This window comes from Xiphophorus hellerii, chromosome 15 (assembly GCF_003331165.1).
Source record: "Xiphophorus hellerii strain 12219 chromosome 15, Xiphophorus_hellerii-4.1, whole genome shotgun sequence".
Lineage (NCBI taxonomy): Eukaryota > Metazoa > Chordata > Actinopteri > Cyprinodontiformes > Poeciliidae > Xiphophorus > Xiphophorus hellerii.
The window spans coordinates 12,816,136-12,831,703 of NC_045686.1; the positions used below are offsets into that span (position 1 = coordinate 12,816,136).

The 15,568-nt window shown below is 39.3% G+C and overlaps 1 protein-coding gene across 1 annotated transcript in view; it reads left to right on the plus strand.

Moving 5' to 3' along the window:
- The first annotated feature begins 583 nt into the window (after window positions 1-583).
- The window catches only part of LOC116734150 (tyrosine-protein phosphatase non-receptor type 14), a 39,056-nt gene continuing 24,071 nt past the window's right edge, over window positions 584-15,568 (plus strand). Inside the window, exons 1-3 of the mRNA XM_032585329.1 lie at window positions 584-947; window positions 11,404-11,815; window positions 14,084-14,259. Of these exons, the coding sequence (XP_032441220.1) occupies window positions 11,642-11,815; window positions 14,084-14,259 (350 nt within the window). The 5' untranslated portion in view covers window positions 584-947; window positions 11,404-11,641. The remainder of the gene's footprint in view (window positions 948-11,403; window positions 11,816-14,083; window positions 14,260-15,568) is intronic.

Below are 15,568 nucleotides of genomic sequence, written 5' to 3' on the forward strand. Positions count from 1 at the left end.
AGGAGCCCGGCATTCCTCGGATTCCTCCTGTCTGATGTCATAGCAGAGAGGACTGGGCTCCAGTGGCGTCTGGACTCACGGATGCGTTCACGGACAACGACTAGGACACGAGACCCGAGCTTCCCATGTGGGATTTTTCATACAGCGATACATTCTATGGTGATTTAAAAGAGGAAAACGTAGAAGGTACAAGAAATTAATTAATGATTTTTTAAATTGAGTTTTATTTTCATTTTTAATTTATTTTGTGGGTTGAGTCTATCTATCTATCTATCTATCTATCTATCTATCTATCTATCTATCTATCTATCTATCTATCTATCTATCTATCTATCTATCTATCTATCTATCTATCTATCTATCTATCTATCTATCTATCTATCTATCTATCTATCTATCTATCTATCTATCTATCTATCTAATCTATCCATCCATCTATCCATCTATCTACTTTTATACAGAATAGCATTGTCAAATACGCTGACACTGATTTTCACGTCTATAGTGTGTAAGTATTATAATTCCGATTTTTTTCTTCAGCAGATGAACGCAACGTGTGCTCTCTCTCTCCGCCTGTCTGAACGCCTCCATTGGAACAGAGAGGCCAGTACTATAAACATACCGAGAATCCCACCGAGAGACTACGTGAGAGCACGTTGTTTTTACGCAAGTGGGAGAAGTTTTGCAGATGATTTCAAACTTTTCCGTCATTCTCAGCAACAATCAGTTTGAAATACTCATCAACAAACGGTTTGCAGCAGTTTCGGGACTCACTAGTGCTTCTTCGACATGCTTTTTGTTCCTAATATTGCGTTCATATGAAACGATGAAAAGACTTTCAGGTTTTCAGGACTGAAGTCGCTCGGTTGACTGTATGCGGATTATCTGCAGAGAAGAGAAATTTCTTCCACTGGAAGTAAAAAACAGGATGTAGCGCAGGATAAAAGGTGAGTTTTTGCTTATTTTTTACTCGGAAAACTGCTTCTCTGCTCTTAAAAAGTTAAAGCAATAGTTTGGGAAAACTCAGACTTGCCTACATCATGTAGGCCAAATGGCTTTGGCTCGGAGCACATCAGAAATATTTTTATGCTAAAAAAAAAAAACCTCTCCACCCCACTTTCGCATCAGATCTCCGCGTAAAAGTACTGCATTAAAACTCCGAACTTTCAAAGTAAACCAAGTTTATGTTTAATTTGACTGTAGAAATCAGATGTTTTTGTAATCAGGACGGCTCGAGTGAAAGATTGCGTTTGGGAGAACTTGAATTTGTCAATTGAATACACTGTTGAATTTGGTCGGGATTTAGTGTGGATCCTGACAAAATGTCATAACACTTGGATTTATTCTTTCAGTCCACGCATGTGATCAACAATGCGTGGAACCGTTCACGTGAGCTTGTCTGGGGTTTGCCCTATCTGATGCAAACACCCTCACACTGTGCAAGCAGTTTTGAGTGAAGAAGGATGTGTTTGGACACGCAACATTGTGGACTGCGAGCAGCAGAGAGCTCTGTAACGGAGAACATAGTTGCTGCAGGCGTCGGCTGCATGCGCGCGCACACGCACACACACACACACACACACACATCTGGCTATCTTTAAAAGCTCAGAGGCCTGCTGTGTAAATTACATGGTGCAAGTGACTTGGGAGTACACCCTGGTGGGGAATTTAAAGCACCAGGACTTATTAGAGCTGTAGCCTTCACCCATGCTTCCTGTTTTAGAGGTATTTTTGTCAGGTTGTAAGAAAGGAAACTTGCAGATATTTGTGGAGTCCCAGAGGCATGTTTTTGTTGAAGGTCAGCCTGGTAAGACTATAATAGGTGTTTACCACATAATGTGTGCTTGCATTCAGAGAGAAAAGTGGCTATTGTTTGCACTGCCAGTGGTCATTTGAGTCTAAAGGCCATTTGATTACTATATAGGGGAAAACACACCTGTAATTTTGGTCAAGTGCTGCACGCTGTAGCCCACCACAGGAAAAGAGAGCGGGAAAAATGAAAATAGGCTGCTCTGGTCATTGTTGTTATTTTTACACTTTTCAAATGCAAGCCAAAAAAAAAAAAAGAAAAATACATGTAACATCTGATTTTTGTGAAGAAAATGTGAATTCTGTGAAAAGTCTCCGGCTAAAAGACAAATGATCAGAGTTTCATACACAATTATTGACCTAGTTTGCTTTATGCCACCCAAATCCATTTTACACCTTTGCTACACAGCATTGTATCTTTTTCAGTCATCTTTGAGGAAAATATTTGAATTACAAAATAATCCATCAAATCCAGCCTGTTACAAAAGAACAGGCAACAAGTGACTCAATGCATAAACTGTTACATAAGACCTCACAATTATTTTAACTTAAATCTGAACATGAGTGACTTTTTATGTAGTTTAAAAATAGAGTTTAAACTGGTTAATAAGTCTTTGTTTTTATTACAACCAAATCATAAACCAGGTTTCTTAAGGAACAAAAATATTGGTGCACAAGGTGTATATAATAAAATTTATACACACACCACTAATATTCTGATGTCCTTCAGCAAGTCAATGCAATCAATCAAATTGGAAAATATGTTAACCAATTTGAATAATAAAGTAAACTTGGCTCATTTGTTGATAATGAGGATCAGTTGGGAATGTATGTTAATTTGAATTTGTGTGATTTTTCAGCAGAGTTAAAAATATTAGCTTGCTTTATTCATTCCAACTGTGTGTGATCATTGTGTTTATCTGATCTATTCTAAAGGTGAAGCACTTTGGGGTTGCCCTCCTTTGGTTTTCCATCAACTTTGTGGGTACTGCTGGCAGTAAATTAAAAATTCAGTTTAATACTACCACCACGCTTTACAGTTAGTCCAGTATACTCTTGACTCTGTCTTACAAACATTTTTCTTGTCAACGTGGCTTGTCTGACCATAGAACCGTTCTCTACAAGGGATTTAGCTTGTGTATGTGGTACACCTTCATGTTTGACTCATGCTTGAAGGTTTCCCATTTGGAAAAAGGGCCTTCCTTCTTGGTCAACACAGCTGAAGCTCACTTTGATGCTGAATTATTTCAATCTGGACAATGGCGATGGTGTCCCACCATCTTCCAGGTGTAGATAGGCTTGGTTTCTCCTTGGTTGTTCTAAAACATGTTGACCTATTTTGTTTTATTTGCGATGACATGTTGGGTTGGATTTGAAATTTGGACACAGTTGAGTGTTCCAATGGGACAGCAATCCCAAACACACAACAGGACAGATTTTTTTTGAATAAATAAAGCTGGCTAACATCAAGCTTATGGAATAGCTTCAACTTCAACCTTGGGTGAAGCTGGGTGGCGCTTCTCCTGCATCAAAAAATTATGCCTAGGACATGTAAAGACTGCATTTTGTTGTTCTTTTTTATTATCTTTTGAGGATGTCTAATTATTAATGTCAATTTAAAAAATATTGTATTTGCATAATTTTAAAGCCCCAAATGATCAATGCCATGTGTGTAAACTTCTGACTGGCCATCTGTGTAATAATGCAAGGTGGCAGAATGCAAGCTGATTTTAATTAGATGCTTGGAGTGGTGTGTTACACAGGGATGCTTCTGTTGCCGCCCCGTTAAGTTGTGTGCCGTCGTGCAGCCTGGCGAACAACAACATAACTGAGAGCGTGCAGTGACCTGCCCAAATCTCCCACACTCCACCAGGTGTTTCGTGCGAGTTGTCAGTCACAACTGCTGGGCCCGACTCCCTCTGCAGATCAGACCTCCACTCACTACCAGGACGGGGTCAACACGTAGTATTTTATGGGAGTTCAGGCATCAAGCAAGAGATATTTTTCCATTTGATCTCCTCTTTAGGAAAGAGTGTGACTTTTTCTGGTCTTTGTAGTCAGCGTAGTGCAGCCGGATGTAGACGGTAGCAAAACTGCTGCCTTCACAAACCTTTAAAATCAGAGCTGGTGCCTGAGGACTCGGCTGTAAGAACTTGCTGTGTGTTGGGAGTAAAGTCGGGTGAGTGCTGTTCCTAGGAGGGGGATGGGGTGGTGGGGATGGAAAATGTGAAGAGCACCGTGGTTTGGCAGTGGCGGGCCTGATGACTGCCATGCTGATGGTCCAAGGTTTCTGCTCCTATCTGTGTGACGCTCCATGTTTACTTTCTGCTCTCCTCACCAACTGCACCAACACGATAAGGGCACTGTTACATCCTTTCTGCTTCCAGCTTATCGAAATGCTTTTTCTTTTCTCTCTAAGGTGCTGGGAATCACTGATGCTTTACATTTACACGCCACCCACTCTTGTTGCATCTCTTGCCCTTATTGTAATTGTACAATACTAGTTTGGAAAATCAGTTTCTGGCATTTATCCTGGTTCTACTCTCCCTGTGCCTGTCGAAAGCTCTTACCATTACTTGTTCGATTCCCTGACAAAATTGTGTGTACAATTTTATCACCGCCATGCATCTTGTGGTTGGAATATGAATTCAATTTGTCACGTATAGAGTTTGAATATATACTTATATGACTCCATTTGAATTTCTGTTGAATTTAAATTGCAAGTTTTTTTTAACTTTGGCATAGAGTTAAAACTGACAGAATTGTAAAAAAAAAAAAAAAAAGAGTTCAAAAGCAGTTTCTGACCAAAGCCTTTATTAAACTAAAACTGTAATTTTATAAAAACAAATAAAAAAAACATTAGAGATATTCAAATTCAGAAATGTTGAATAATAGACAAATATCTCATGACCAGAATAAAGTTTGAATGTTATTCTAGTTCAAAGTAAGCGGAAGTAATTGACCTTCAAAGAGCACATTATGATTGACGTTTCTGTGTTGATTTCTATGGGATAGGAATATTATATTATATTTTAACCACTGAATGGTATAAATATGGACGAATTGCTACTATGTCTTAAAAGTTATAGGCTAAAAGAGAATCTATGTTGTGGAAAGGCTTTAAAACATTCACAACATTTCTTTATGTTTGCAACCAAACATTTTTTAAACTAGAAAGCATATTTGACCAGCATGTTTCTTCTGACTGCAGCATATATTACGGCTTTGTAGTAGTACAACCAGAGTTCTAACTTGAGTGAGATGGAGAGTCTAGGGAGGAGTCTAAACAAAATATTACAAGTTTAGTATTATTGCAATATTCCTTTATACAATGCACAATTGCTTAGATTGCAATATGTATTAGCTCAGTCTTTAATTACCATGCATTCAGGTGACACTTGTTTAGTTCAGACTCAAAGGTTTTAGAAGGTAAATAGGTGATAAAGTGGACAACACAACTAATAAGTTTATTTGCAACAAAGCAGCAGATTGTCGGAGTGTGAGAAAGACAAGGAGGAAGAAATGAATTCATTTTAATTGTGTGTTTAATTATACAGTCATTTGGTTATCCTGACAATCTCTCATATTGCATGCTTTCTTAATAAGGAGGTAAGTAGTAACTTGATGGTAAGGATACCTTTCAAAATAAAATCATCAAATGCCAGTGAAAACATTCAAATAGCTAGTCAGAATTCATAAGAAGAGTTTGATTGCTGTAATGTCAATAAATTATTTTCCCAGATTACTTAAAAGAGCCAAAGTAATTTTTGTGAAAGCATTATTTTTTGAAAATGTAAATGAAAACAGGTATTTCTTTTAATTTATAATTCTTTGCACTGTTTTATTTTCTTTTTAGAGATGCCTTTCTCTTTTCCTATAAGAAACAATCTGCTCGGTTGTTGACAGGAATTTTGAATTTAAATCTTCGAGGCGTATGAATAACTAAGGGCTTATTTATTAATAGCTGGTGCTATGTTAAAAAAAAAAAAAAAACGCTTCCAAATTTCTTTTTTCGCAGTGTTACCTTGTATGCTCTTATTCCATTCATGAGTTATTTGTACCTTTTGTTCTAAGGAGCAGTTTGTCATGTTTGTTGTGCAAATACGAGTCACTTACAGAGGACAATATTATTTTGTCTCAAGGTGTTTTGTTCCACATAGCCTTCCAGGAAGTAGTTAATTAGAAAAACATTTTGGAAAAGCAAAAGTATGGGAGTTGAGCGTATTTTCTATGAGAATAAATTAGCAACAGTCATTAATATTGCTGGATGTGCAATTTTCAGCTGGACCTGCTCTGAACTACTCTACAACAGCCAGCTTGTTGTAGTTCAATCCCAGATGTGCCTACAAGCAAACGTGTGGTATGTCTCCTGCTTTTCAGGCATGATGAAAGCTTTAGATATAACCTCATCATAACATTGTTCTCTCCTTACCTCTCACAGTATTGGTTGTTGTTTTTAGTAGGTATATATACAGTATATGTATGTTACAGGAACACCCTGCTTATTTGCTTTTCTTATGGTTTGTCAAACCAGTGTCACATATAGTACTGTTCAATCTTTATTTATGAGCATTCCTTAAGTCTACAAATACAATGGAGAGAGATGATTTATGGGCTTGGGCTTGTATTGCTGGTAGTCATTTGCAACAAAGCAATTAGCAAATTCCCTTAGTTTTTCTGACGTCAGGTGTGATGACATCCTCATTGCAGAGACTTCTTAGACAACTGGAACGTAGCAATGGTTAGCTTTGCAAACCCAAAAATGCAAGAGGCCCGCTATAGGTGAACGTAAAAAACAAAAAATATCGTCCATTTGTGAGAAACTGCAAGTGTTGCTGAACCAGAAACATTAATTTGTTGTGGTTGTTGTTGATTGCCCTTGAAGAAATTAGGAAAAAAATTATTTCTTCTTTTTTGTTCCATGAAAAAAAAAAAAAAGAATCCTAAGGCCTTTAAGTTATTCACAGCCCCTCTTATTCAGTAAGAGGGGCTGTGGATAGCTAGCTTAGTGAGAATGAGAATGCACAGTAAACATACATCTAGATAATTGAAATAGTAACTTTCATTTCCAATACATATATTCACTGAGTTCAAGTCTCTCAGTAGAGATTTCAGGACACTTAGCATGAATTTGTGGATGGCACAGAGTATCATCTTACAGTTAACCTCAGTAAAAGCAGTTTCAAAACAAGATTTGATTGAAGTTGTGTGTGGTGGAGTTTCTTTTTTTTTTTTTTTTCTCTGAACAAACTTATATTTTAAGGATAAGACTGTGAAATGAACTTGTATCGGTGGGAATCTGGTCTGCGAGTGCATTTTGCATAAAGCTGCCGACATGGCTCTGACTCCCCCCAACTGTCTGGACGTCACCTCTGTGTGAACGCTGTACTCTGTGTGTTCGTCACTGTCCCTGCGTTCTCACGTAGCGGAGAGAATGTTCTGTGTGTGTGTGTGTCTTTGTCCCAAAGTCGGAGCTGCAGAGGGGGGGAAGAAAAAGGGCTGCAAAGTGAGAAAGCAGATGCGCTTGTTAGAAGCACACTGTCTGGTCGCCTGGCTCCACCATCTGTTTGCAGCTGCTCATGCTTGCGTGTGCCAGACAGTAGGGATATATGTGTCTGTGGACAACACGTGGTAGAGTGCATACTTCTATCTTTATAACTGTGTGCACACACTCGCATGCATCTCCAAAGCTTTCACACTTACACTTGCTGTTACTGATTTTGGTTTATTCGCGTTTTTTCTTTAAGGACTACAATAAAATAAGCTAAAATAATATCATTAAACATGTTTTTTCTTGCCTTGTTGCTGTAAGCGGCCGTAAATGTTTTTTAAATTTTTTTTTTATTATTGGGTGAAGAGATCAAATCAAACAGTGGATGTAGGAGCAATTGCTGTAGAACAGGTCTTTACTGTACTGAAACAAGGAGAAAATGATTATGGAGCTAACGTGTTATATTAGGAAAGCCAAGGTTATTAAAAAGCTCTGACATGTTCCACGACTTGCGGAGGTTGAATGCTTGAACAGATAAAAGAGCACCTGTGCTGTACTCTGTTTATCCTTCCTGTTATCTGCTGAATGCCTTGGTCTCGCCAGTATTTAGCAGCCTGAATGAACCAAAATCATGTTTGATATTTTGTAGAAAATATAGCTTCCTTCCAAATGTCTCGCTACACCTTCTGTGCCTCCTCTGATTTAATCTCCAGCATCAGCACCGCACTGATGCTGAAAAAAAGGTCTTCTTCACTAGATAACAGCAACCGCACTGACAAATTGTTTTGGCAGATCACACTATTATAATGCATTCTTAAAATTATATAACCTAGGCTTTAACAATGTTTTTGCAACGGTTCGAGAACATCAACTAAATCTGCCTGCAAAGGTTATTCTATTGTTTCACCTTCGTTCGGAGGGACGTCTTGTTCCAAAACTGACACAAAAAACTGGTGTTAAAGTTTAAATCTGAGATAAATTTAAAGTCTAATTAGCTGAGATGTCAGGAAATCAGAGCTTTTTTTTTGGCTCCCGTCTCTTAAGTGTTAGATTTTTGAGGAAAAAAACTTAATTTGCATAACCGACCCGAACCTTCTTAAGCCACATCCTCTAAATACTGCCTGATATGCAGTCCTGACATTCGATCCAGGTCTAGTTTGGGTTCAAACTGTAAAAAGAGTGCGCCAGAGGAAGCGTAGTTATGAGCTGTGAAGCACTCTGGCATTTGTTTTGCTACAGCGCTCATGTGTGACCGGGGGTGAAGGGGGAGCGGAGGGCGGGATGAGACGGTGTTGGTATTTGAGACATAGCAGAGCGACAGAGATCAGATTGATTGAGTTACGCACGCTACACTTGCCTCCTCGGCTCTCTGTGGCCTTCGTCTAATGGATTTGGCGGTAGGTAGGTGACAAAGTGCTGTTTTGTTCCCACTATTGTGTGGGACTGAATGGGGCTGCCCTGCACCAACAGCAGAGACAAATCAGCAGCTCTGGTTCTGAGCAGATGCTGGAGTGAATAATAAATTGCTGTGTTTTTTTGTTTTGTTTTAAATCAAACGCTTTTCGGTAATAGCTGCTGGAACCTTTTCCAATCAATCATATTTAAGGTTAGTAATTTAGTCTTGCCTACAGGCATGCTATTACACTTTATGCACAATTTGTTTTGATTGCGTAATGCCACCTGGTTGGTTGTAGTGCCTATCTTTGCAAGTTTGGGTTTGTGATATCATCAGGTGGCTTTTGGGGGGGGGGGGGGAAGAAACAAAACACCTGATTTTGTACAAAGGTTGTTAGGTGCAAAACTTTTATCCCTGAGGGCAGAAACCTGTATCAACATTGTTTATTAGCTCATTTTATAACTTCTTTTGTCAGTTGCTGACACATTAATTCTAACCCCCATTTACTAATGCTGCACACCTGCCAGACTGTCTCTTCCAGAATATGGGGCATTACCAATAGGAAATCAATTAATCAATCAATCAAATTTTATTTGTATAGCACATTTCAGCAACAGGGCATTTCAAAGTGGTTAACCTCATAAAAACACAAAAATACAATATCGATCTGTTGCAAGGTTGACAGGAAATACAACACAATTTCTATGTTGCTATGGGAACAATGGTCCAGCTTCAGTTTTAATTAATTCAGTGAAAATATAGAACTTTCCATGGAAAACTGACTTTCATTGACCACTTTGAATTATCCGTAATGATGAAGGTCAAAAACTTCCCACAATGCATCTGTAAACTGTTATAAAAGAAAAGATCCTGTATAATTGTGGATGGTCTTAGCGGTTTAAGCACACAGAGAAAAAAGAAGCGGTTTGCCCTTTGTTGTATCACTTTGGAGGGGACAAAGAGAAGAAAAAAAAACTGGTTTCACGTATATTTAGACAAAGCTCACTCCCCCTTAAAAATACAAGCAAACCCTGTTCACTCAGTTTTCTCCCTTGGTTTTGCCACACCACAAAATTACAACGTGCAAATTTCTAAGCGTATGGGGCTGTTTTTGGAAATAAACACGAAGGCAGGGATTTTGCAGCAACATTTTTTCTCTTTATTTGTTTATTTTTTTGCATCAAGGAGTTGGTTCGATCCCAACCTATGGTCCGTCCCTCCGTCTGCATTACCCCACCACACACACCCAAACCGCTCCGCTGATTACTGGCTTAGGGTAGCACCAAGTGCTGTCTAGTCTTTCGGCTAACCTCCGAGGAACTTGGTGTGTGTGTGAGAGATTATTTGTATGTGTTTGTGGTGTGCCCTGTTCATGCATGTCTACGTTTGTACACTGCAGTGAAAGTATGTCTCTGTATGTTTATCTACGCCTGTATAATTGTTGACAGTGATTCTGCAGATTTGTGTTCTTGGGAACCTTTTTTGAGACGATGTGGGAAGGTTTTACTGTAATGATGTCACTTTCCCTTAAGCCAGAGCCGGATGGGGGTGAAGGTGACCGCTGGGGTCACAATAGCCACATATCTCAAAGCTTCGCTGGCTTAGCCACCAAATATAACCCATTGGTGGCTTTCTCGCTGTGTGTGCAGATGAACGCCTCCCAAAAGTGTACAAATAAGATGATAACTTGTTGTGCGTAACCTGCAGTTGGATTCAGAGGTCAGGAATGTGCTGTGCTGTGGCTTCCTGAAGAGTTACTGCTGTTGCAACAGGCAAGCGTGAAGCAAAGTTGATTGAAGCAATCAACACGGATGTTTTTAGGTTCTTGACAGCTTTCATTCAAGCTGCCGCTGTGGTACATTAATTATTTTATATTATTTTATTTTTGATTCCTTCCTGCTCACTCAGCCACAGCACACACAAACACTCTGATCCTCCTTGTGGTGTATGCTCATGTCAGGTGTGCTCTGTTTTCCTTTGTCGGGGCAGAAAGGAATCTGGGCTGGGATCCAAGCTGACTATTAGGAGGAGAGCATTGCCAGAACGCGGGACAAGAAGCAACACATTCACTCCTCCTCCTCTCTCTTCCTTTCTGCTGCTCATCTCCTTCTCGCAGGGGATTTTTTTTTTGTGTGTGTGTGTGTCAAATTTTAATATCTGCTAAGTTTCTCTCATGCATTTCTTTCTTTATCTTTCAAATATTTACTTTAGAAATTAAAATCAAATAGTTTAAAATCGCTACTGTCAGTGCCTAACCTGCTTAGCAGGGTTCTGATTAGAGGTTTTAAGGACTGACATTGCACAAATTTCCAGGTTTTGGGATTTTTCATTTAACGATTTCTAAGTATTCAGTGAACAAACTCCATGCTCATCACATCATGCTTGTTAGTATCCTGAGCAATGCCAGTTTTTGATATCAGCCATATCAACGTAATACTACGAGTACTTCCGCTGCTATTGCTAGTAATTCTGCTAGTTCTTTCTATTTGTATGATTCTGTTTCTTTATGAGATGAAGACAAGACAATATCACTGGAAAACATGATGTGGGAAGTTTTGATAAGAAATGTATTTACTGATAAGAGCCCAGGGTTATTGCTCCCTCTATCTAGGCTCGGAGAGTCATAATAAGGTTCAAAGAAGTTTGGTAAAATATGAGGCATTTTTGCTATGTTGTTATTGACTTTGTTTTTTATCTATCTTTACAGCATCTGCTCATCCTTCACATCCTAAACCTCCTCGTTCTCCTCCTCTCTGGACATCTTTGGGAATGGGCCAGCGCCTTGCCTGGGTGCATCTCTCTGCCCGGTGGTGTGGCTGGCGTCGCGCAAGAGTGAGGAGGGCGACGGGCAGGTCATAGAGCCTCCCCTCTCCTCTTCGTCACTCTCTTTGCCCTCGAGTGACTTTTGGCCTTTGACTGAGCCGCGACCCCCACCTTGACCAGCCATGCCCTTCGGGCTGAAGCTGCGGCGCACACGGCGCTACAATGTCCTGAGCAAGAACTACTTTGTAACAAGAATCCGGCTGCTGGACAACAATGTGATTGAGTGCACCCTGTCAGTGGAGAGTACGGGACAGGAATGTTTGGAGGCAGTGGCCCAGAGGCTGGAGCTGCGGGAGGTTAGTGCCTTATTTTCTGTTGCTGCAAAAAAACACAAAATTATATGTCAGAATATAATCTGTGCAATCTACTGGGGTTTAATTAAAGTCCTACATATTGTGGCATTAGTTAGAGACAGTATTGCCTTATTGTCTTTGCGTGTGTGATTGTCACACTTTGCTCCTGACACCCAGTGTGTGTCTCCTTGCCCTCTTCTGTCGCTGTTGTTTGTCTCTAATGAAGCGTGGCTACCTCCATCCTCTTGTCAGGACACAAGAAAGAAATGGTTCTCATTACCTCGTCACAATTAACCTCCCCTTTGCCTTTGTGTGGTCCTCTCCTCCTCCTCCTCCTCCTCCTCCTCTGTAGTTCTCAGTTTTAAACCTTCATTGTTTCTGTCCTGAGTTTTATGTTTTCCTCATATATACTGTGTCAGAAGTGCGAATTCTTGAAAAAATGTTCATATCTTTTGAAATGTGTTTTGACATGTGGAGTTAAGCATTTTTACGACTAGAAACCTGGAAAGTTTGACTTTGTGAAAGTTCATTTGTATTCAGTCCTGTTTACTTAAAATCCCCAAAATAAAATCCAGTGCAGATTAGTGAATCTATCCAATGACTGGTTTATCATTGTGTAATTTTTTTTGTTATAACTATAGATGTTTTAGTACTCAGATGTTTGCTTGTAGAGCTGCACAATCGACATCTTAAAACAAACATTTACAATGTTCCTATAGCAACAAACTGCTTGGATGTAATCTTTTGTTAGATAGTGATTTTACTCTATGACGCCAACATTGAATGCTTAACTTTAGTGGCTGAAATGCTAATGCTGCAAACTAAGGAAGATATTTAGAAAATTGTGGATTAATAGCAATTTATATTATTGCAATATTCAGCAACAATATCACAATAACATGTCCTCCTGATATCATGCAGCCCTATCGGTTAAAAAAGAAAAAAAGAAAAAAAAAAACTATTGTACTATAAAGACCAAGGAACACGCCAGACTGACCTTGGTGAAACTGTAGAGAAAGTTAAAGCGACATGCTACATGTGGCACGGCACCCTGAACGCACCATCTGTATAGCCACACACGGTAGTGGGAGAATCATGCTATGGTGGTGTGTGTTTGCCTGAACCATGATGGAAACTGATGAATGTGTGTGTTTGCGTGGGTCTCTGAGGTGTGGTGAAATGCATACTCACACGGTGTTGTAGTATTTGCCAGGTGTTAGCGATGCTATGAATAAAGGGGTGTAACACCACAACTTTAGCAGCCATCTGCCTCCTTTGTGCACTTTATCTCAGGATGTTGTGTGGGTTTGTCGCTTCATCTCTTACCGTCAGTATACATAGGAGTGACTTCGTTATGCGAGCACTGTTGCAGCAGCTGATGCCTCCAGCTGGAGCAATTTTATTAAAGGAAGGTTAAGCAACACAGATTAAACAGATGTGTTTATCTCTCTGTGGTACCAGTGACTAACAGATGACAACACACACACACACACACACGCACACACCCATAAATGTCAACCCTTCTCAGTAAATGACAGAAATATTATTTTAAAACTGGTGAAAGAAAAGTTTAAAATTAGCAATACGGATCAGGTTGCTGTTTTATAAGCGACACGAACAATAATGTCTAATGCTCATGAGTTGTTGCAGTTAAAACAAAGTAGTTGTAAAATTAAATATGGAAAAATCTAAAGATAAATGTTTATAATTTTTAATGCTTGATCAACAGTGTTGGTTTTAAATCCTAGAACAAAAATATTTTGCTCCTATCTTGAAAAGGATAAAATATTTTAAAAATTATATTACATTTACAATAGGAGTAAAAAAAATTTTTTGTCCCATAAAATTTTATCTCTGTTTCAGGACGGAAAATAACTAAATTGGCTAGTTTTGTGAAAATCCCAAAGACGAGTGCAAAACCTTTTGGCGTATCTAATCGTTTTTTTTTGTCTTTCACATTGTGAGATACAGAACTACATTTATTGTAGACTAAAATAAATGTAGACTAAAATTAACATTTGGGATGGCCCCGAAAGGATAATCTTGGTCTTATTTTCTATTAGTTGGCGTTACTGTGAAGTGCCACAATACTGGGAAGCTTCATTGTGTTGAAAAAGGCAATATGAACGTGTGTGGTGATAATACATTTTAGCCAGTAAGGCCCGTGTAATCTCTTGTGAACTCCCAAGAGATGGCTGATTGGTTAATTCACAGACATGACATTTTATTCCACCTAATGACCTTCTATTCTTTTCTCTTTTCGGTTTGTAGACCCATTTCTTCGGACTGTGGTTCCAAGGAAAGACCCAGACACCAGCGCAGCGCTGGGTAGAACTCGAGAAACCCCTCAAGAAACAGCTGGACAAGTTTGGCAACGAGCCTCAGCTGTTTTTTGGAGTCATGTTCTATGTTCCTAATGTTTCCCGTCTGGAACAAGAAGCCACCAGGTAAAAAATCTTAAATAAATCTCTGGGTTATGGGCAAAGAGAGTGTGACTTTAAATGAGGCTGTTTGGTGTACAATGGGGGGAGATGATTCAAATGTTGAAAGTTTACATTTTGTAATTTTGTTGTTTGTTATTGTGGGTTAAAGCATCTGCAGCTGTGTGAGGAATATGTTGCGGTATGTTCCTGATCACATTTCCAGCATCTTGCAAAAGTATTAAAATCCTTTGAGTTTTAATTCAACAAATAGTTTTTGATATTCCACAAATATTTGACAATTGATGCCTAATGTTGTTGGATTTAATCAATGTATTTGAAAAGCACTGTGTGACTGGGTTTATGTTTCATCTGCAAACAAAAACAGTATGAAACTTCTGTTGTGTCGTTTGAAGTCCCTCCCCGAGGAAACATCCTCATTCCTGAAAAGGTTCCTGCACTGAAAATGCACCTTATTTTATTCCAATTCACTCATTTAATTAATTACCAACATATTTTTATAGATATTTTAGCAGTTTGATAAAATGAGGTTTTTCTTGTACTGAGCAACTTTGTTCTTAGAATTTGTCATATTTTCTTATCGATAGCAAGAGTATAGAACAAAAATAGCTTCAAAGTCATCAATCATTGCCATTATTTCCTTTTGCCACCGTGTATAGTCTGGGAGTGTGTTAGCGGGCCTGTGAATGAACATGTTAGGTAGCTGTGAAGAGTGCATGCAGGGGTCAGTGTGCAGCGGACAGTCTGGCATGTCAGACTGATTTACGCAGAGAAACACACGGCGGCTCGCACTCTGCAGCTCTTCCTCACGGAGAGCCGATGAATTTGTGGCCTCTGCCCCACTGGCTGTGGGATAGGTTGATGGCAGGTCGCAGCTTGACGGCTTGACACAAGAGTGAATTCGAAGGTGTGTGTCTGTTTATTAACCATTTCTTGCGCTGAATGTCCTCAGTTTTTCTAGAAAGGCAGGATGGGACATGAACTGATGTGGCTGCAATGGAAGAATGAGCTGTTTTTGAGCAACTTGTGCTTGAGACCGTGGGGGAAAGTGGGTGTTTACACTTGTGTTACACAGAAACCAGGAGTTAGTCAGGTTAAAGGTTGGTATTCCAGGAATCCCCTGTAGGGTTTTATGATGTGTGTGCATACGGGTGCAAGGGGTTGTGGAGGTTATGATGGGGGCTTGAGGACAATTTAGGAAATAATAGTTTCTCTCTTTTTTTTTTTAAGCCCACCTTCTTTTTGTTGCCAACCCTGAACATGGTGTCACCTTTACTCCTTTTTGAGAGCAGAACTCTCCAAGTTGAGGGCTGAT